The sequence below is a fragment of the Atta cephalotes genome (assembly GCF_000143395.1).
Source record: "Atta cephalotes unplaced genomic scaffold scaffold00005, whole genome shotgun sequence".
Lineage (NCBI taxonomy): Eukaryota > Metazoa > Arthropoda > Insecta > Hymenoptera > Formicidae > Atta > Atta cephalotes.
Window position 1 is genome coordinate 5,476,918 of NW_012130069.1, and position 24,959 is coordinate 5,501,876.

The 24,959-nt window shown below is 33.6% G+C and overlaps 1 protein-coding gene across 1 annotated transcript in view; it reads left to right on the top strand.

The window, feature by feature from the left end:
* The window catches only part of LOC105626380, a 60,278-nt gene extending 37,379 nt beyond the window's left edge, over positions 1-22,899 (top strand). Inside the window, exons 2-7 of the mRNA XM_012207680.1 lie at positions 17,841-19,327; positions 19,564-19,659; positions 19,756-19,885; positions 19,969-20,123; positions 20,231-20,332; positions 20,569-22,899. Coding sequence (XP_012063070.1) covers positions 17,841-19,327; positions 19,564-19,659; positions 19,756-19,885; positions 19,969-20,123; positions 20,231-20,332; positions 20,569-22,899 — 4,301 coding nt within the window. The remainder of the gene's footprint in view (positions 1-17,840; positions 19,328-19,563; positions 19,660-19,755; positions 19,886-19,968; positions 20,124-20,230; positions 20,333-20,568) is intronic.
* The last annotated feature ends 2,060 nt before the right edge of the window (positions 22,900-24,959 follow it).

Sequence of the window (24,959 nt, forward strand, 5' to 3'; positions counted from 1 at the left end):
GATATCATGTTAACCTTGATGTCTTATCTCTTTACAAGCTTCGTTACTGCTTCTCAACGCCTCACTGTTTTTAACTTCTATTTTATCTGAGTGCACCTTACAGTTTCTTTCTAGAAATAATCTCACTTGAATCTTTAGAAATAAATATATTAATAAAATTATGCTAATAATAACTAATAATAAATCGCTCGTGCGTTAAAAGCACATTGTTAGATTTGAGCAGAAGCTTTGGATGAAATTCCAAGAAAAATTTTGTCACTTTGAATTCGAAGGTATTTCTCTTCGAAAAATTCACGTGCTTTGTAAAGAAAATTATGAGTATAATGTATTTGCGAAAAAAAAGTTTCTACAAAACCGAGTCCTTAAGGAAGTTCTCGCGCTTCTTCCGCCTAGTCAGTAGACAGTTTATTCATAATAATATGTAAAACAATTAAAATAATGGAATAAAAAGATTACTAACAATATCTTATGCTATTATATATAATTATTGTTAATTTTATATGTTACTAAATATTTTCAAAATGACAAAATAAAAGTTGTAAAATGTTCATTTGATACGCATTGTCCATTTTACATATATTCTAGCTTTTTGTATTGAAAAATATAAATATAAATATCTCTGGTAAACTGTACGATCAATTTAAATGAAATTTTACAAGAATAAACGTAAGTGTTTACTTTATAATTATAACAATTTTTAAATTGCTGTCTTATACGCAAGTATAGAAAAGATTTCAATTTAAAAGAGAATAACTACAGAATAAAGTTATACCTTCAACTTGTATATAATAAATGTATATAATAAAATTCTATAAATTTAGAATTAAATATCTTCAAAATGATAAAAGTCAAGAAAGAAATTTTTTTCTAGATATTATTGATATTATTAACTTTTGTATTACATATATATATATATATTATAGACTTGTTATATTTTATCAAATGCAAGAAAAATCTCCTTAATTTCGATTTTAGATTATCACTGAATTTAATCTCTATAAGTTGAAGGTAGGGATATATAAATAAAAATGTTCAACCCAAGAAAATCTTAGAATTTATTCATTTGTTCTCAATACGTGCAATGGAAGTGCGTGAGAACGTCGAACACAATTTCAAGACTTGTCCTGAAGCTTGTTCTTACACGCGATCGGCCAAAAATCTCAAATATTTCTTTTTCCGTCGAATCGCGAATCCAGTTTGTGGAGCCAACCATCGATGTATCCAGGACATCCCGACGCGATCCGGCGCGGCTGGCCAGCATACCTACCTGCGAAATGACGACGGATGTCGCGCGCGCGCTTATGAAAGCTCTTATCTGGCCAGTTTCCGATCGGCCACCGATAATAACATATATTCGCGCAATGCCGCCGCGCGCGAACCGGATTTCACGCCCGCAATTACTTATGAACTCGAGCTCCCGGCCCGGTCGCAACATTAAACTCGAGCGCGTATCTGTGGCGGCGCCGCTATATATAGATCTTCCGCGAATGCGTTGTACGCACCGCGAGCGAATGAACGAGTGAACGCACAAGCGAGAACGTTGCATCTCGAGAAAGTTTTCCGTTGTGGCAAAAGGAAATTTCCACATCGTGTTGGGAAACTAACGCGAGCTAACGCGATGTCCTTTTGATGGAGAAACGATTCGCGTAGCTGTGCTGATTGATTTTCCACGATTTTCCACGTTTTTAATAAGGTAAACGTCCCAGTGATCGAACTTGTATCTATATCCGGACCTACACAGAATTTATTATTATTAATCTTGATTTTGGAAAATTTATGCGTGTAATTTTTTGCCAAAGCGGTGCGCTTAATTTTAAATTATCACTGAATTTAATTTTTATTCTGAATCTTATTATTATTAACCTGGCGTCATTATGCTAAAATGTTACACGGACGTTGAAGTTAATCATGATAACCTGAATATTTTTTGGTTTATTCTCGCAATGTCAACAATGGTTTTAGAAAGTCTTAGTTCCAGCTGCAGGGCGATTAGTTAAAATCTACGAAGTATGTAAGAAAATACAGATGTTTAAAAATATCTCGAGTCACAATGACGTCGGGTTAATCTCTCTCTCTCTCTCTCTCTCCTCTCTCTCTCTCTCTACTTTTTTATTATAATAAATATTACAATTTAATTGTAATTTTAAAGATTACAATTAAATTATGATATTATATTTTAAAAATATATTTGAGATTAATAATAATAAAGAAAGAAATAGTAAAAAATAAGATTTTGTGTAAATGTTTGGTCACTGGGACATTTACCTTATTCATTAATGTTTAGTATACCACTCTGTTCAACCGGTGTCAACAGCCGCTGGTTTGATAGCCATCCCACGCGCATCATCGAGTATGTAGGCGTGTATGTACTTCTATACGATATCTGTTTAATATGTATTTGAACTTGGTTGAATGACTCTCTTTGATAATGATCACGATTCGCTGTCGATTCAGTCTGTGGGTTAATAGAATGCTAGCCTCGGCAAAGAAATCGAGAACGGTTCGCAGAAATGCACTTTCATGATATTAACAACTCTACCGACGCGATTCTCGGTTATAGTTAATAATTATCCTGCCTTTCCATGCGAGGATATTAAATGTCTTACGCTTATATAGGAGATATATACGGAGTATTTGAAAATAAAAACGATGAATTTTGCTGTACACGGATTTCTTCTGTTCACGGAACAACTCGTTGTTGCTTAACAAAAATTATATGATCGAACATGAGTTCTTTAAACGTTAGTTAAATATAGTTTTTTGTATTAATATATAGTATATATAGTGGACCAATTACAGCACCGATTTGTAGTCTTAATTCTCATCTCATTTTGAGTTATTAGATATAAGGAATCCAAATTGTTTTTAAATTGTTAACAAAAATTGAAAAGTGTAGAGTTACAATTTCTAAATTGGACATAAATAGAATGGAGACATTTTGATACATAAATTAAAAAGTTACGGATTACATCAACAAAATATTAGAATTTTTCCTTCTTAGAGAAAGATTTTTAATAAAATAAGAATCGTACAATCCAAATTAGTATTCGCGGGATGGGCCCGGATTTTTTCAACTATATTATGAAAAATTATTTGTACAACAAATGTTTTTCACAATCTTACATAATCTTATTTTTCTGATTTTTGAAATAGAAAAAATCGTTTAATTACATTAATTGTAAGTAAAGATACATTAAATTAAAGTATAATATACTATATTCGCGAATGCCAATAATAATAATTAAGAAAATTTTGAAATGAATATCGATTAGGATTAAGAAAGTAAATGAATTACACGAAATGAAAAAATATAAAAAGAGGTAGTATTCGAGACTTTCTCCGCGAAATTATCAACTTAACATTAGACGAAAAATCGATGAACGAAATCTCTTGTTCTTTTCGGACACCTTGTATAGATGAGTGATGCACGATGCTGAATACCAAACACACGTGTCTTCTTGAACGGCACGGCGCCGCGCATTTTCATTCCATACTGAGAAAGTTTTCGACGTCGGATATTTGTGAAATGAAAATGCATTCTGATTCTTTGTTGCTGCTGTCAGTCAGCTGTCTTTATTTTAGTTGCCAAGAATAATAACAGAAGCACCGACGTTTAGGCAAGATTGCCTTCCAAAATGATTTACTCGCTATTTTTACAACACACACAGTTTTCGCATAATTGCAAGAATAAAGAATGAAAGAAAATAATTCGTGGCTCGTATTTTCGTGCCGTTAAATGCGTGTTCCGCGAGCTGGAAAATTGAATAGTAAGGGAGTTATATTGCAGAGAGAGAAGTGTGTGTCCTTCTATAATGCAATTACGATATCGCATTCCACGAATGCGGGTAAATCGCGATAAAATGCACAGCAACCGATTTCTTCATTCCTCTCAGCTGCGCGACGTTACGTGTCATTGGTTTAAATATAATTCTTTATCGAAGTTGGTGAAAGGTACAGAAGGTATCGAGTCGCGTATTGCATACTCGGTGCATCGGCACGCATCAATCTCTTGAGTTTAAGTGCTTCCGTGCGTGGAAAATAATAAGACTCAATTCGCGAAGCCTTCGGCGGGCGTTTACTTCGATAAACGAACGAAACTGAGTACGGCATTTATTCTTCCAATCTCGGTGATTCGTAATGCCAGATAATACGAGATTAATATAAATACACGTGGAAACATTCTTGACTCAAACATATATTTGTAGAATTGCGGGCTTTATGGGATAGAATTGCTCCGCCCCGCAATTAGTTTTCCATTCGATGAATTTCCTCAAAAGCCATTCAATTTAAGAAGGATAATTTCAAATAGGAAATAAAGGCTCTAAACAAGCTAAACCTTTATGTTATGTTCAAATAATTCAATTGAATTTACATACTGCATATCCAATCCTGCGCCGAATTTTTAATTTTCAGTTCTGAGAGAGAAACGCAATCCTATTCTCTAAAATCTTTGAAGTGGAATTTAATTTTAAATAGTGATAATTCAGTCGGAGTTGAAAAAAATGACTCAGTTATTAATTTATAAAAATGATCTTTAGAGTTAGATTTCACTCCAAAGATTTTAGAGAATAACAGAACTTAGAGTAATAATATCACAAATTAAATTGGCAAGCAATTTAATAATATTGATGTTTACAGGCATCTTGGAAAGATGTTAATAATCTGATGCTGATAATCATCTTAAAATCTGTAAATAATTTTATTACAATAATATTACCTCGGCCAGAATTTCAAGATACTTATCAGCATCAGATTATTAAGATCTTTCTAAGATTCTTGAGCATCAATATTATCAAATTGCTTACAATTTAATTTGTAATATTACTATATACTCTAGTTATTCTGTTAAGATTGTGTTTTAAGACTGAAAATTAAATACGACGCGTAGTTTGCAGAATTGGATATATAATACGTACATTCACACCGAATTATTTAAGCACAAAGATCCAGCTTGATCGTTTAGGGCTTTTATTTCTTATTTGTTGCGTATCCACATTAAACAGTCTTAAAAGACATTTTGTTCAATATGAAACATATTTCTTTAATTATGAGCAACTTAATTGGGTGACATACTTGCCGCATCGGGAAGACGCGCGACTCTTATAACACTCTTATGTCCTCGTCTGTGTAAGAGCGTTGCATCAAATATTCGCATTGCACGCGTCAAAGAATTCGCGTGCGAAGTAGCGTACGGTTCATCGGAAAATCCCCGCGTATATGCACGTGCGTGTACCTCCGATGCCGCTAAATATAACAGTGCGCTTGTAACATAATTAATGCTGCGTCGAGCTGAGCAAACAGAAGCACGTGCCGTTTACGAATTGCTGCGTTTATCCTTTGACTGTCAATTAGCGAATATCGCGTTTGTTTCTTGTCATACATACGTGTATGTGTATGTATACATACAGTTCGTATATTCCGGAAAAGCGAGATCTCTGAGATATAATATATTTATATGATTTACGTGTTAGCTGCAGATTTATACAGGGTGTAACTGAAATAATGCCCACTAATCATACAGTGCTATTCTTAATAAAAAATTAAGTTAAAAAGTCCTCTATCATTTTGCAATTTTCGCAATTAACGAGATATTAATTTTCAAATATTACCGGATAAAATCAATGTATAAGACAATTTTAAGATATCTGTTTTTTGTGAAATATTTTTCTTAAAGAACTCTTAAAGATATCTTAAAGCTGTCTTATACGTCAATTTTATACATTTTGCTCATTGAGTAACTAAAAAAAAATATTGCGAAAATTGCAAAATGATAGAGGACTTTTTGTCTCAATTTTTATTAGTGTTTTATTGTATGATTAATAGTTATTTTAGTTACACCATGTATATGATACACGTCATTTAGGAAGATCTTAAAGATATTTATAAAGATATTCTTTATACGAAATAATAGTTCCTTACAATAATTCTTTGAATTATGTGTCATATTCTAATTGTAAGATATACAGTCGAAGATAATAAAAGAATTGACAATAAAAGAGCTAATATGCAAATGCAATCATGTAATAGTAATGCAATAGTAATGAGAAACTGTTACTTAATTAAACAATGATCAATTTATTAGACATTTGGATCCAAATTTTGAAACTTTTTAGTATCTAAATAACATAAATAACACTTTTAGTAATAAATAATCAATAAAATCAGCTTAAAAATTAGGATGAAAAATTATTTCTTTACAATGTACAATGATATTTTACGATACCAATTAAACCAATGCAAATAAAAATTCTTTAAAATTCTTTTTCAGAAATTAAGATTTTCTGCTTGTACAGGAATAGATTATCATCAATTTATACATATTATTTATACATATTATTCATATATGACAAATTTAGACCTGTTGAGCGATTATATTAAAAATGCTTCCGAAGCTTTCGATAGGATAATAAATCAAATACACACACACACACACACACACACACACACACACACACAAAACAGTATATATGTATATTCTTATGATGAATTTGCTTTATCTGTGGAAACATTTCGTTTTCAATGTACTTTTCGAAAGTATGTCTAATACAGGGGACAAATTTAGCTTATCATCCTACTATCGAGTTCACTTAATGCAAGTCATCGTCTGTAGCCGCTGTAAGTAATCCGTGAACAAACGCGCTCTCAGTATTTCCTGAGAATACCGTTAAGCCCTTGATTTTACTTGGAATCTACGTTAACGTGCTTATAGACGCTCTCCGATACGGTATTTCGATGATTCATATAATTCGCAGTCGAACCGGTCCAGTCTGGACGCGGGACGTGGGGGTTCAGAGGTACGGGACCCCCTGGCATCCGCCTAATGCCCGGCTCGTGTTATTCACTTCCCTCTCAAGCGGTTCAAATTCCTCTTTCCAGAGCAAGGAGAGCCTTTTATCGGTGTGTGACGTGCGCCGTGCCGTGCGACAGCGGCTGGCTGCAGCTAGAGTACTCGGTGAGTCATTCTTAGTGACTGGCTCGTTGTAATTCATTACGATTGAACCCCTTACCTCCCGCGCGTACGCACTGAAGCGGCTTTCACACCTAAGAAGGCTTCGCTTATAAAAGGGCGTAGCTTATAAAATTGTAAAATTATCTTCAAAAAAAGAGGAAGATAAAACACACCGAGTATAAGCCACATGCATCTTTAGATAAAGGAAATGTATTAAGTAAAAGGTATTACAGTTATATAATCTTATATTGTCAGTTCTTTTTACAAAAGTCTAAACAAATCATATCAGTGTTTCTGTATTCGCGAGTACCTATCTGATTGAAACTCAACGCAAAATGTATCTAATGTGTATTAATTTTTGAATGGAGAATTTTTTGAAAATAAATATAATTTTGAAACGAAATAAGGTAAAATTGTAGAATGTATTTTTGCTTAAAGAATAAATATAAAATCTCTTTTAAAACTTGTTTATAAAGTTGAAAAATTTCGAATATTAAGTTAATACAAGACAACAGATTGAAAGAAAATATTATTCAAATTATTAAAATCCAATGTATTAATATTATTTTGATATCTAATTTAAAAATCAAGAGAGAGCAGCAAAGTGATTGATTCAATTTCAATAAATGACCCATGAATCATAATTATGTATTTATAATTCGTGTAAATTATAATTTATAGCTTAATTATAATTTTTTTATTAAGTGACAGAATCATTATATTAATTTCAAAAATTTATTATGTGCAATCAATCAATTATTTAATAGTAAAATTTCGATTACGTCGTACTATCATAAAGTTAATAAATATGTATACATATATTTTTTTTAAATAGTTTATGTTGCATTTTAATATTATGTACGCTGCTAAGATTTAATTATTAGTGAAAATTTATCAGCGACAAATTATTTTGCAGAGAATTGTTGAGAATTGTCGATGTCCTGTTATTCATGTATATTGATCCATATATTAATGTATGTTTTAATACTCGAGCTTTTAATTGATTAATCTTAATAAAGATCGACGTACAACTATGCCTTACTATAAAAGTATTATGCAATTATCGTTCGGCTTAATTTTAACTTCTATATTATACAGGATCATTCAAACGTCTTTTCCTGTTTATTTTATTTCGTTTAAAAACGAAGTTCATTTTATAATATTTTATAATATTTTAATATATACAGCGAGGCAGCGAGATAAATCTCTAAGTTACAAATTTTGCATAAAAATTGTACTGTATAATATAAATTAATAATCGTACAAAAGATACAATCACTTACAAAAGTATTTAGAGTTTCCAAAACTTTTAGAATGAATTTCACTCTAAAGATTGAAAACTGAATCACTCATCTTCAAGACTATCTCAATTTTCACTCTCTAGAATCAGATTCCACTCCAAAAAATGTAGAGAGTATGATGATACACATATATGATAATAACAAGACCTTTCTCTCTCTTTTATTTATTAACTTTAGTTCACTTTATGATTTTTAAGGAAACTTAAATAAGAGAAGTCTTTCGATTATCGCGATAACAAGAATCATGCGACAAAACAATGCACACGTTTTCCATAACGTGTGCATTGAATTTCCGTTGAATTTCCCATCGCGTACAGATAATCGCACCGAGCAGCCCAGGCGCGGCGGCGGTGCAATTACCACACCTTTAATTCCCAAGCAGAGTCACACTCGTGATTGTCAATAACGTAGTTATTCGACACGATTATCTGGCGACATAGGACGACAGACAGGAATGTGCTCGGACGCTTATCGTGATCCGACACCCGCTCTGCCTTCCAGCCATTGTGGACGCCGGCTTAACGAGCCGCTCTGGCATCTCGGCATTTCGATCCCGTGGTCGTCCATCCGAGAGTTGGCACACTCGCTCCATTCCCATCCTCGACCGCCTCTCGCTGCCAGTATCTACCTGTTGTTCGAACAGCAAAGGCTGCTCGGTGTCTGTCTACCTGGCGGCTGAGACCCACTCGCGATTACATCGCACGTCTTTCCTTTCCTTTTTTTTTTTATTCACGCGGTGCATTTATTTGATCGATGGAACGCACTCCAACTACTGATCGATTGATGAACGAAAGCTGTGACTTTCTTCTTATCTCCCTTATTCTTCTTATCTCGCCTGTGTCATGTAACGAGTGCGAATAAGGATTCAAACATTCATCCATCGCCCGCCGTGAGTGATTTAAGTACCTTTATTATTCCAATAGACAGCGGTTCAAATAGTTTGAGATATATATCGATTCTGCCATTAATTCGTTTGCTCGATATAATCTGCTATTGTTGGATTTACTTGTGTTACAAGAGTGATCGAAATCGATTTAATGCTCCTTGTTTCACAAAATGTGATATCGGCGTTACTCATAATGTCACGTGAACGTGACGGTACAATCGTTACGGAGAAACGGATTTTCTCGAAGAGCGATCGCTTTGTGTGTTCCGGTTCAGGCGTGTCGCACGGCAATTAACGGAAGTTCATGCGAATGGGACGATTGATGATCGTTTCGAACGATTCGTTACGAGTGATTGACACAGAAACGATCGGATTGAAACAAGGCGGTGCGTGACGTACCGGGTGGTGGAGCGATAAGGTCATCAACGCGACGTTCGAGGGTGAAAGTGAAACACAGTAAGTTATTGTCGTTCACATCAGGATGTCCGTCTTTCATTATATGAAAAGCATTAGAGAGATGACCGTTTCTTCCATTCCGAGATTTAAAATTAGATACTTTACAGAATTGAATATTTGTAGTTTATCTGTGTAGATAGATACCTGTTATTTTCTATTCATTCATTTAAATTCATTTATTATTTCTCGTTAGATATTTCATCAGGCAAACCGATACTTCTCTAAGGACAGTTTCAAGAACAAAATTGTAATTTTATAAAATCGGCCGCACTTATGTAATCGTCATTATCGTCACTGTACGCAGAAAAATGCATACTGCACGCGAATAATAATTACTTGTTTCAAAGTTTCACAAATCCACAAATCTGTCCTAAGTTCATTATAAGCATTGAAATTCAAAATATATTCTGAATTTCTTAGTAAATTTAATTTTTATTCAAGATTATTAATTTAAGACAAATTGGATTTTGCTTAGTATATCATAAATCATTTCTAAGAGATTAATTTACAATATTATTCAAAAGAAAATAAATTCTTGTTTTGAGTACATAATAAGTTTTTCTAAGATTTGTAATAAGTATATTTTAAGATTATTATCAAAAAAACATTCTTTATTAAAGATAAATTTACTTAAAAGTATTTGATTGATAATTATTTTTTGTAGTAATAGAATGAATTTTCTGTGATGTGTGTGCTCATTAAATTTTTTCTGTGCTTCGAAAGAAACAAATATTATGAATTTCGTTGTAAATCTTTGAAAAAAATATATATTTTCCAATGTCATATCACTTGCCAAAATATTTATTAATTTATAGTTTTTATTTCATGATATTTCTCAAATTTGCTGAGTAATCTAATGTTTTCTTTGCGTGACTTTAGGATACAGTGGACAGAGTGCGTCTCAGACATTTCTACTTTATTAGAAAAGTTTATTCAGGTGCTGAATATAAAATATTTAGGATATCTTCTGTTAGTTTTTACAAGTGCAACTTGACGTCGTACGTTTCTTAGAAAGCACTTATCGGAGATACACCTGACGGGAGATAATCGATCGTGGGCGACCATGTAAATATTTACCGAGCTTTGTAAATCTCTCCAAGCTTACAGATTTCATAAAAATGATTTTAACAATTCTATTTCATCGTTTTCTTAAAGAAAACAAGTAGAATGTTTGTTAGAAAATACTGCGATAAATAACTTAACATTCCCATTAAATGACAGTATTATTATATATAGGGTGTCCCGAAATTTTTGCCAAGCCCTCTTGTGTAGATAGACCAGACTAAACTGATTGTGAGTCGAAAAGTCCTCTACTATTTTGCAATTTTGGCAATAGTTAACAAAATATTAATTACTAAAAATTGCCGAAAATTAGTCTTCAATAATCTTTTCTCAAATACTATCACAGAAAAACTGCAAGAGACAAAAATTGTTGATTTTCTTCTAATAGAACTCTAAAAAATCTTTTTAGAATTTTTTATCAACTTTTTAGTACTGTATTTTCTTATTGAATTATCAATTATTTTTACCAATATGAGAAAATATAGTATTAAATTCTGAAAAAATTCTCAGAATTCTATGAGAAGAAAGTAAACAATTTTTGTCACTTCTGTAAAGTTGATAGTACTTGAATAAAAAATTATTGTAAACCAATATTTATTAAACCTGTATTTATTTTTTAGTGTGATAAACATTACATGTTTATTAATGCTCTATTAATTTAAATTTCATGTATAACTGATTTTTGTTATTTAAATCTACAATGTTAATATATTCAGCAATGCTGAATCTATAGAAATTACTGGTTAATGTAACTACATAATAATTATTATGCATACATAAATTCTGAAATGAAATATTCATAAACAAATATTGACTCTAATTTAATGAATACCATTAGAATTGCAAATGAAGACATTTTTTGTTTTCTTTTTAGTTTCTTTTTAGATTAACAAAGCTAGTTTAATGTTTCAAAAATATTAGAATGATGATAAAAAATGCAAGAGATGTATGATTCTATTTGTACCTACTTCTAATAACAATTGATGAAGATATTGCAACGTCGTAGTACATGAAGATGAAGGATTGTGATTTAATTTTTCAATTGAAAAGCCAGATATTATTCGGAATTATCGATTTAATTGAATCTCCTGATATTCATCTGAAAGTGTAGAGTTTGCGCGAGTTTTGATTTGTGTTATCTCAGATCAAATATTAGCAGGGCAGCACTATTTGCTCTGTCTCATTTGCTGTACCTTATTATCTCATTGTATCGCGATGTTGCAAGATTTACACCATCAAGTGAGGATCATATTGTTACGATTTCGAAGGCCGGAACAATGAGTATATCCGAATATAAAATAATATTATTTTCCTAAAGATTTGGATCCGAGATATAATGTTTTATCGAAAAATGCCTACTCCAATTACTGCTTCGATATATTTCTTTTAAACATAAATCTATTTAAAGTTTATTTATTTATCGATATTATATAATATATTTAATTCTTTTTATTTTACTATTTTATTATATTTTAAATCGGCTCTTTCTGAATTTATTGATGATTTCGATAAATTTTATGTCTTGTGACATAAATTGTAGCTTGACGACATGATTCATCATTATCTACGTGACATGTACCTTGATCGGTATTATTTTTGATAGCTCTTTCGTTCGTTATCTTCATATATCTGTTTTTATCTTGCAGGGCCGCTTCCGAATGCACCACGGAATGTGTATCTCCTGGAGAGTTAGTACATTTCCGGGTATATCTCTGAGAACAGATAACAGCCACAAAAGGAAAGCACTCTGGAATTCCGAGGTGCAGCGGTCGCGACACACGCGGTCCTTGCACTTGTCGCGGCTACGTGAGGCGCATAAAACGTTGCGACTCTTCTCCTGATTTCCTTTCTAGCTGCACGTTGCTCTTGCGGCGTGATTTTCCGACAGAACCGCACGTTACCGCGCGTGATCGGTTTCCAGAACAACACTCTTGCCGAGAGTTCGCGAGGCACGATGCAATTACAGGTTTGCCTTCTTTCTCATGCTTTCCCGAACTTTGGATATCAGCCAGTTAACGGTAGCCATCGTCCTTCGCCTCCAGCGATGTGTTTCTCAATCTTTTTAAATACTTGGAAAGAAGGAAGGAATATTCAAGAATTATTCAATAATAGCAATAATTAAAATATTATTGCTGAAAGTGTCATTAAGTATAATTATTATTTAAGATTGAGATAGATATTAGCAGATATATATTTAAAAAGTTGCAAGGAAAAATTGTTGCAGAAAAGTAAAAGCCATGACAACAAGATATTTTATTTTAACAGAATTTTTCTATTTAATTATTTATTTTTATATTGCACAGTTATGATTTGACTGAACCTTTTTTATGCTATGATTGGCATAAAATAGTTAAATATTCTCTCAAGGAAACAGGAAATCGTTAGAGTTAATTGACCGAAGATGCCGTCAGTGCAATTGACCCTAATTTGCTGCGAAACGTTAGTTGAGTATTGCTACGTAAAGGAATTATCGACTCGTCGCGAGTTGTCATCTCATAGAAATGTCCCCTGTCTCTCACTCGCGATGCAGATTTATATGGCGAGTCCGTTGTAGCTTTTCGTCGAACATAAATGCAAGTGCATATCCACGCCTATGCGGAATCATGATTCATAGGAACGTGTTGGCATCCAAGCGAGCCCTCGATAGAACTTTAAAATTTTCTCAGCGACCGCTACTTTTCATTACAAAACACCATTTCTTTCCCCGCGCTTTTAAAGCTTGTCTTTGTCTCTCTTTGTCTTCTTTTTTTCTTACGTATTCTTCATCTTTTTTATTTTTTTCTATAATTGTTCATAAAAAGCACTGAGTTTACAGTCTCGAAAAATATCGCATACGAAAATTAATATTTTTATTGTATATGTAGAATAATAATTTTAACATTATTAAATTGCTAAGATAAATTACATTAACAGCTTCAGAAACAATATACATTATTTTTAAATAGAATCGGTGTAGGAATTTAATATACAAGAAAAGAAATCATTATTAAGAGGAGACGACATTCTCAGCAAGAATAACAATTTTTATATCAATATATAAACGTAAACAGATGTAATTATATCAATATAAACGTAACAGATATAATTATATAATAATATGCATAATATATATGCATATTAATATATTAATTATATCAATTACGTATAATCAGAGATAGGAATTGTGAACTTTTTATAATAACGATTGAATGACGTTGCAATTTTTATGATGGTAACGATAACTAATTAAAAACAAAACTTGGAAAAATCACTTTTGAAAGTAACTTCTCACCGTTGACTTATTACTTTTACTCGTTACAAATAATGAATTATTTTTTTTAATAGACAACATATATAATGGTGACAAGTTAAAAATTTTAAAAACTTTTTAAAAATTTTTGAAAAATAACTTGTCTCTTTTTCTTAATCTTAGTTTTTAATTAAATATCATTACCGTTATAAAAAATTCCAACGTCAGTACTTAAATTGTTATTATAAAAAGTAACGATAATGGCGTTACAAACTTTTCAATCCTGCGTATAATTATATCTACATATACTTTATTATTAGATCAATGTAACAATTTATTTATTGTGTTATACATAAAGAAAATAATTATTGCATTAAAAAAAAATAATTTAAAAATTGTTTTAAAAATGTCATTAAATCCGAAAGAAGTAATTATTATGTTCAATTTGTATTTTTAATGTTTTTATAAATACTGTTTTCAAACTTATTTTCTTTAAAATTTTTAATATACTCAGCATTTATAAAACATTACGACTTGATATTATCGAGATACTGTGTCTGTTGATTTTTGTCGTATGTCCCAAAAAGATTGGAATACGACGCTGCACGCTGCGATACATTTTAGGAATAAGAACTGGCACCTTCGAACCTTTTTCGGTTTGGACCGAGAGCGCATAGATATACTAATTCCAAGATCAAAAGTGTTCGCTCTTAAAGCCTCTTCACCCTTAAGCCTCTTCACACTTCCGGAAGGACATAAATAAAATGCTGTTATTTTCTCCGTGAAAAATTCGTTTTATGTCATTCGTATTTATGCTATGTTAAATGTACCGCGCGTGTGTTCGTTGGTAAGCCGAACTAAGCAGTTCTCTTGTTTTCAAAACAATATGGAGAATATTTCGTAAGAGTCTCAAATTTCAGTAGCACGTTCTGTGTCAATAAATTCTTCTGTAAAAATTACATACCAGACGTCCCTCTTGTAACATCGAAAATTTTTTAATCACTAAGATATGAGTAAACATAAGTAGGATTTGAATAAATATAATTTAATATGAATAAATATAAATAGTACAACGTAAAAAATGTTTTCTTTTTATATAAAATTACTATTATTACTAATAGCGTTTTCGAAAGTGGGTTTGGACCGACCTTTGTTAGATTAATGATGTAGCTCTCCTATTGATAGACATTACATGCTCCACCAATAATAGAGCATACAATGTCATTAATCCAACCCAGATCGGTTCAAACTCACTGCAGTTAAAAACGTTTTAAAACGCAATATAACCGAGTTTGAATGGTAGAGTGTCTAGACGAGGTGGCTGGATCACACGGACGAAAGTCTGCAGTGGCCCATCCTATTATTAGAGAAGTTTCAGTCAAGTGCATCAGGGAGGTAAGTCGAAAGACAGCCATCGCAATATTATCTCGATATTATTACGATGATAAATCCGGAGGGTAAGATATGATAAATTAAGGACTTAGGATTGGTCCGACTGGATATAAAGCAGTAGTAGTGGCAACTCACCGTGGGTGACCATAGAGAAATCTCAAACGGCGGTACCGCGAGTGCAGCGCGCATAAATGCATGGTCACGCTCACCGGTACCAGTACGGACGTTGATTTCGCGTCTACCGCCACGGAAATTGGAAACCATCGTCCCGCTCGTTTGTTTTGCCGTGTACAATCGACGACTTCTACAAGTTGCACATACGTGTGCACGAGAGAGTGAAATTGCGAGTTGTAACCGCGGCTGCGATAGTGGTCAAGCGATTTGTGTATACAGCGTTTCGGATTTGTTTTTTTTTTTTTAAATAATACGTCAATAGGTACGTTTGAAAAGACGCTATTAGCGCTATTTATGTCATTCTATCTTTTTCATTTAATAAACAACGAAGATAGAATGACGATGCGAAGTCTGGAAAGTAGCGCTAATAGCGTCTTCTCAAGCACACTAATATTCTTTTATAGATATTCACGAAGAAAAAGGAAGCAATTTTTAACCATTGCAAATTGAAGAGTAAAGCACAGATTTAAAAACCTGCCATTTGATATTCTCGTAACACAGTAACTTGCCGATAATACCATTTTAGCTCCATTAATCTTTTCAATTTTTTTTTCTTTTTTATATTAAATATACAATACTGAAAATATGTGAAGATATATACAATACAAATAATTCTAAATCATACAAATCAATAATATCAAAATAATTTTTTTTCATTAACGGAAAACAAGGATAGGAAATTACCAAATTCGCACTTAGTTTCGACAATTCTAGCAACTACTATTTTTTAAGTAACTTATCCATAACTTTGGGATTTAAGGAGTCTAATCTGATAGAAATGAGCCTCCATTTTCTTTATTTCTCTTTCTTTTTTTATATTTATCACAGAACTTGAACTGTTAAAAAATATAACTATAAGCTAAAAATATAATTATAATATTTTGTATATGTCAATATCAGCATATGCGTGAACATGTTTATGTAATTACACATGTTTTTCGCCTGTGTGCGTGTAATCGGTGCAAGCTGTCCGCCAATCTTCCGTCGATCAACGGGTAACGAGTTAATTGGAGGAGATCGCATTAACGATAAACGCAGCCAACGGCAGCGATATTTCTTATCAATTTTTAATGATTTATAAAATATCGCAGATATATGTCAATAGAAGCATCCTGTTACTTCGTATAAATTTATTGATTTCATCTACGAGTATGTATGAGTACTAATTAATTTCTTACTGTTTTCATTGACTGGTGTGTAGATTACGTTGACTAATCTCTCATATATTTGGCCATGGAAGATCAGCCAACAGAATCTACACACTAACCAATGAAATGCAATTTTGAATATTCGCTGAAAAAGGTAGAATTTAATCGAAACATATGTATTGAATTGTAAAAATTAGACTATAACGATATTAATCATTTAAGCGCACTTACAGCGCCGATTTCTAATTGCCCAACTTACTCATTATTTAATTATTTAATTATTATTGTCATAAGGAACCTTACTTTTATAATTATATAATACTTTTATAATTATAATGTTTTTCTTCCGGATGAAGATTTAGTATATATAAACTCGAAAATTATTTTACGTATATTTTTTATAAATATTTATTGAGCTATAAACTTTTGTAGATCAAAAAATAAAAGCAATATTATTTAAAAATAATAAGAATAAAATTCCGCTAGGCTTCAAAAATTGGTCTTCAAGTAGATTTAAAGAGATTCGTCATTATGTGTGCAATCAAGTGATATATATATACACACGTTGAGACGCGCAAAATAATTTCTCCGATATATTATGTGGCGCAGAGTGAGAAAAATTAATTTTCATTACGTTGCTATGACAATGACAATTCGTGTGAGATCATTTATTAATTATCGTATTCGGTGAATTAAGTTAAGTGCCAGAAAGGCATGATAATTTCCAGGCGGCATTCTCAGAATCTCTAATATTCTCCCCTCGGGAATGATTGATCATTACAAGAAAGAAAGTCTTGACAGTTAACATTTTCATGCGAATGAAACATTGTCTTTCTTGTGTGAATTGAAGGTTATTATTAATGTTAATAGGAATAGATTTTATCTTTGTATTTCTTCCACTGGCGTGCTCTTTGTCAGAAGCATCTGTGTTGCCAATTATAATATTACTGATTTACGACGCAATGAGCTCACGAGTGAACCATGAAAAAATTCGCGACAAATCATGTAATGAAATATCAGGAAATATATCAAATCGATTCGACGAAATATTAACGAAAATTAGATTCGAAATGAATTATCGGAAAATATGCTAAATAATTAAAAAATCTGACAATATAATTATCGCTTTATCGTAGAAATTCATTTAAATCAAAAATATTATTAATTATTGAAACTAATCTTTAAATTTTATTGACATTTCACAACAACTCTGATTGACAACCTTTTAATTTTTTGTTTTTAGGTACCAGCACAGATTTGGTCCCGCAACTGCTGGGCATGTTTGATGAGCTGGCGCGTCGCAGTGATGGTTACGATGGCGATCGTGTGGTCCTACCATCGTCCTGCGGCATATCCGCTGTTCTGCAAAAGCGTCTGAGCATGGTATCAGTTGCCCATCGAAATTCCGTGTTTGGTCAACTCTGTACAAACGGAGATTTAACCAAGCCTATGTACCAGGACATGCTGAAGACCAAGGAACAAGAAAGCGAGTACAACGAGGTCGTTGCGGATGCCAGCAATAATACCATGTTGGAGACGATCATCCCGGTAGTAACGTTAGAGCACGAAGGAAATGGGGAAACAATTGAGGAATCTACTGGGAAGCCGATGTATGAAAGACGGGAGACCAACGGCCTTACTACCCCACTTAGATATAATAAACGACGCAGAAACGGTAGACCGCTCTCCGGAAGTTCGATCGCGTCCAGCACATCTTCTAGCAGCTGTAGCAATCAGGGCAACACTTCCGCTGCCAATCCTTATTTAGCGTCCGTCGAATCTCTTGCCGATACCTGTGCCAGCTCCCAGGGTTCCGCGGACAGCGGAGTCGTGACGGTTTCGAAAGGTAGCTGTCGGATATTGAACGATGACAATGAACAAAGAAGGAACAGCGCTGAGGAGGATCCTTTATGTCATGGGCCGCGCTACTGCGATCCGCATCGAAATCCCGTCGAGAGGGTACTCCTTGAGATCGTGGATACAGAAGCGATATACGTCGAACATCTGCGTCAAGTTATTCAGGGTTATCTCATATTCTGGAGAGATAATCCGCCATCGTTCTCACGTCGATTACGTCTCGGTGACCTGTTTAGTAATATTGAGGATATCTTTGAGTTTAATAGAGAATTTTTATGGGAGATAGAGAAATGCGGCTTAGATCCTGTTTGCGTCGCAAATACGTTCATTAAACGTAATTCGGGATTTAAAGTATATACCGAGTACTGTACCAATTATCCGAGGACAGTCTCGGTGTTGACCGATTTAATGGGTCAGGAGGAAACTGCGTCCTCCTTCCGTGAACGGCAAAAGGCTTTAAGTCATCAGCTACCGCTCGGATCCTTCCTTTTGAAACCCGTCCAAAGGATCCTTAAGTATCATCTGCTTCTGGAGAATTTATCAAAGGAATATGGCGCTGATTGTGATTCGAGAGAAAATGAGGCTGAAGGTAGAAGTGCCATCGAGGCTGCTCTTGCCGCAATGACTGGCATTGCAAAGCACATCAATGCTATGAAGAGGAGGCACGAGCACGCTGTACGTGTTCAAGAAATTCAGTCGCTTCTGTATGGTTGGTTGGGACCAGACCTAACTACAAGTGGCGAATTGGTTGCGGAAGGTCGATTCAGAATGCGAGGAGCTAAAGCCCCGAGGCATGCCTTCCTCTTTGATCGAATGCTTTTGCTGACGAAGAAGAAAGAAGACGGCCTTCTTGTCTACAAAGCTCATATTATGGTACGATTTTTGTCATAATCTTTTGCTTTGTCTGTGCATTAAAAAATTTATTTTTAGTTATATATATTTATATCGTGTCTATTTTACTTTTATGATAGATATTTGAAAGTTTTATTAAAAATATTTTAATCATTTCTTGAATCATTTTTTTTCATTTTTTTCACATACATAATTTTCTATTAATCCTATAAAAAATAAATACAACTGTAAATATGATTTTCTTCATTTGTTTCTAGTGTTCAAATTTAATGCTAATTGAAAGTATCCCAGGAGAGCCACTTAGCTTTCACGTAATACCTTTCGATAATCCTCGATTGCAGTATACATTACAAGTAAGTATCATGAGATATCTTGTTGATCGAAAAGCAGATCTTAAATGTATATGCAAGGATTGTATGTTATTCAATAAGCATCCATTTGTTTTTTAGGCGCGCAATTTAGAACAAAAGAGAGAATGGACCTTACAAATAAAGAGAGTGATATTAGAAAATTATAATGCGGTTATACCGTCGCATGCGAGACAATTAGTGTTACAATTAGGTCAAACGCAACAAGAAGGTATAAATAGCGATTTAATTTTGCAATCTCTTTTTAATCGTCACGCGAAATCGATCAAAGAGTAATGCACTTGCTTCAAGCAGATGACGCATTGACGGATAAAGGATCAGCAAAGAAACATTCTGCCCCTCCGGAATATTTGGAAAAACGTAAGCAGGAAAGAGAAAGACGTAGATCCGAAACTAGTCTGAAGCAAAAGTTCATGAGGGGCGTTAGAAGATCTGATACTACAATGGAGGTAAGATTTAGTAAGACTGTTTTGCTTTTTTTACTTCACTTTTACTTAGCTTTCTTTTATTTATTTGTAATATGAAATTTTTGTAATACAAATTTTTTTCATATCAGGATTCACCTACATCGTCTTGTAAAAATGATAATGAAGACGTTAATGACTCCAGGGACCCAACTTTTAATAGATCTTCGGATGTACGTGCTTCGAAAGTTAAGGTAATAATTTAACTTCAATATTTTTTAAAATATATAATAATATAGACAAAAATAAAGAATGCAATTTTTTAAGTTATAAACATTATTATTTGCAGTCATTAATCATCACAGAAATTATTGATCGTAAAAATTATTAAATTTGTTTTGGAAAATGCTGAAAATTTTTTCTTAAAAAATATAACAATTTGATATGCAAGAAGCAATGAAATGTGTAATTTCGACAAACTTGTATTTAGGATCGATTTACCGGTTGGAGACGAAAATCCGAGCCAGGTTTCCAGTCGTATGTGTGTCTTAACCATTTGGACGAGGAGCAAAAGGAAGCTACTGCTAGCGATGCTCAATCTACTACGATCGAGGTTGCTGAAGAAGCAATCGAAATTTGTACCAAGGAAGAGAATCAAACATTGAATTCTTCATCACCAGCCGAAGCCAAAGACAATAATGAACAACATGCTAAACCGGCGCAAACGGTGGAAGAGATTGTCAGTCATATTCTCATGCAGAATCAAGAATTCCAGAAGCTACTGGAGAAACAGCAGACCAACAGCATTATTAACGTGCGACAGCAACGCTTCAATAAGCGTATCTCAGCGGACACGTCGGATGAAAGTGATTCGGAGAACGCTAATTATGCCAGTTCGATCAGCCACAACAATAGCAATAATAGATTGGGACGCGCTCGAGCGTTGCATCGGGAGCGACTGATCAGGACGAACAATGCGTGGAATTTATTATCTTCGGCACCGGCGCGAGAAAACCAACAGCCACTGCAACTCCTTTATGATAACTTAAAGACTACTCAGAAATCAACAGAAACACTCGCGCAAAACGGCAAGACAAACCAGTACGAGAGACAGGCGTTCAAGCGACAAAGCATCGTCACCGAGAGCAAAGTGATCAAGACAGCGCTACGTATCCGTGAGAATTCGACATCAACGGACAATGAAGAAATCGTTATATCTCCAGCAAAGTGCATGTTAAATCGGGCAGTGGAACGAAAAGAGATAAATTCTATTGTAATGACAGAACGAATCGAAAAGGATGGATCAGAACGATGTAATGATGAGAGAAGCGATGCAAATAATGCAGGAGATGCCGAGTCCAAGGGCTTTGGCAATTATGATAATCTGCAGCATGTTTGGGAAGGTCTGCAGACAGTAAAGGGCGATGCCGATGGCAATGATAGTCCAACTCAGCCAGCCGTTTGGCTCACCAAGTTGTGCGAGGGTCTGCCTACCTCTCCACCTAAAAGCGGTTCGCTGCCACGTAGCTTCCAGATCAATCCAAACTCCCAACCGAGCGTAACGAAGTCACGCTTCCTACAGCGGGATGGTAAACCAATGAGTGAGCGGCCGTTCACGATTGCATCTGATAAGCCGGCAGAAATCAATCTAGAAGACATGGAGAGGTATGCATCTACGTGTCAACCGGAGGGTAGAATTGCCAAGTTTCCTATGCCCACCGTCTCGACAAGCTCCAGTACCTCAACTTTTTTCTGTTCACTAGAGGACACACGATTGACCGACGATACCTATTCCGATGTGCGGTCCATATCTGCCAGTGACAGTGCGAATATTCATCCCGATCACAAGATCTATCGAGCAAATGGTAGTAGTAGTGGCAGTACGATTTTTCGAAGTGTCTTCAAGGCAGGCAGTCGTCTGCAGGGCCGTCTGAGAAATACCATGAGCACGGAGACACTCGAATGTAATGATGAGATCGAACGGACACGCTATTTCCGCTCGTTGAATTCTGGAGGAAAGTATCCGAAAAAACGAACTAAGCAGACGAAGCAGCACGCAAGAGAACCATCCTCGGATGTGGAAGAGCTGATGGGTTGCTCGAATGATCAACGAATTCCTCAACTTTATTACAAGCAAGGCAGTTCCAGTCTGGGTGCTAGAATTGCTCAATCGGATTATGCTGATCCAACAATTCTCTTCGCCGAAAGCAAACGTATGCAGTCATCTTCCGTTGACATTAATCAGTCTAAGAATACCGCTGAGTCTGAAAGGAGAGATTGCGAAGAGGAGACAGATAGTAATAAGGACACAGAGCATCATGAAAGCGAGACAGATAGCTTTTACGAGAGGAGCTTCGAAACCATTGAGAATTACGCTGATGTAGACGAGGCGTTCCGGGATAGTGCAATATTCAGCGATGTCGACGAGGCATTCGTGATGCGGCAGTCGACACCGGCGACGACGGCGAAAATGACAACGATGGAAACAGCAGCGGCGATCGCAAAGACCAAGATTGCACCGCCAGTACCCGCCAAAAAGAAGCAAGAGATGTCATCAATAAAGTATAAGCCGAACGTTGCGCAGAAGCCGGATTACTTGAAAATAAAGTCATTATTAGCAAGGGGACATCCTACTGGTAATTCGGAGACCAGAGTTACCACAAGATTAGTAAATGTGATGGCACAACAACCTCTCGATAGTTCATCGAATAATTATAAAAAGAATTTCGAGATGGATAGAGATGATGTTTCCGTAGGACAGAGTCAGGCTGGTTGGGTACGGAAGATGGTAGGTCAATTGCAAGGTCATGTCAAAACGTGATTTGTACTTGTAGATGGCCTACGGAATTAAGATTACGTATTAAAAAGTCAAAAATCTCAAGTCATAATCGGCGTAAGTCGGATATGGAATAAAAGTGAAGCAAATATTGTTGTCAAAAGAGACGTATATGTGTTTTAAATAAATTTTTTTATCATCGACGTTATACGAAATCATGCAAGTGATGACCCTGGCTTATTTGGATCATTTTATAATAATGTTAGTAAACAGATTTCTATTTTTGTATATATCGCAAAGAAATTATGTAGCGATTGGAAAATAAAAATAGAAATAGTTTTTGATAAAAAAATACATATGCATGCAATTAAAGAAAAAAAATATTATTTTGGCTAAAACATTAAAATTAAGGGAGAATAATTTATTTTATATATATATATATGATCGAGAATAATTTTTTTATGAAATATAAATAAAAGTAGTATTCTTTAATATCTCTATTTTGATATTCTGACATTTTTTGCAATGATAAATGAAAGTAAAATGTTTGCTTCGCTTTATTCATGTAATCGCCATTACGCCATGATGTTGAACTAATTGGAGTCCTATTTAATTAATGTTTTTCACATGTGCCTGAAGAATAACACTGACATAACGTGATACCATTATTTCATAATAAATTCATATTTTAATATGTAGTAGATGCGCGCGTAAATAAGAAAGGCGCATTTACATTCATGTTATCGTCATAGAAACATAAAAAATTAATATTCATTTATAGACTGTTGTATGTTAAGTATTGTTTGATATTACTTATGTTATCTAGAATAAAAGGAACAGTTTTTAATTAAATGAAGCATTTATAAAGCGATTTAACGTTGTATTTGATTGAAAAAATCATCAGTTAACAGTAGTTTAAAAGAAATTTGAAAATGCAAGTTTTTGTATCATCTAAACGATTTACGACTTTAAACTTTTATCCTCAATTATTTTTTTTATTATTATTTTCAGATATAATTGTGACTTGCATTGTGAATGATCTATAATTAAATCATTGGATGATTTAACAAGAAAACGTATTTGTTACTGTGTTATCAGTAATATATGTTATTGGTTTGTGTAATAGTGTAAATGTAAGGTTTATATACCTTAAATATATATAATACTAATTACCTTACCTTATTATAATAATGTTAAGTTATGTATACATAAAAATCCGCTTCTGAATTCTTCATTCTAGCAAAGTCAGTGTGCTCAGGATATAATAATTTGTAGGTAAGTATATCTATTTTTATATTTTTCCTTGGATAGATTTTATTATGAGATGATCTATTTACAGAAGTTTGGCTAGTTGCTTTTATAGATACAAAAAAAAGTAAATTAAATATATTTATAATTATATAAATTATTCTCACAATGATGCACTTATATAAAAAATGACTAAAACGAAGATTCGACGAAACGTAAGAGTAACATATAATACGTTATACACATTATATACACAGCTTTCATAATTACAAGACTTAGTCGCTAGTACAGTTCCAATTAATATTTATAAGAAATTCCTATGCTCCTATGCTCTTTTCCTGCTAATACTTCTCATTAATCGCATATTTTAATTATAAAGAATAAATTAATTTCCACTTCTTTCACAACGAGTCTTTGATAATGTAACAAGAATCATCTTTCATCATTCAGCTTCTGCTATCTGTACTTTGATAAATTTTGAGGTAATGTATTATACTAGAGCAATATTTTTTAAATAAACAATTACGTGAGCGATAAAGATCGTAACGAAGTAATGTTTAGTGAGAATTTTATATAGCAGAAGCTTCCTTATTTCTAAAATCTCTGTACGTTGTAACACGTTATATCTCTTTTTCGATCGCTCTCCTCAGTTGTAAGAATAATTTTATTCATTCATTGCATTAAATCTATTTGTCTATGGTTTTGAGTACTAATTTCTGATATCGGCAATTCGTATCTTCAATACTATCGGCTAATTAACAAAACAGAATCTATCCTATTATAGATTAATGAATATCTCTTCGAATTTACAATATATGTGAAGGAATTTTATTAAATATATTCGTTTATGTGTGTGT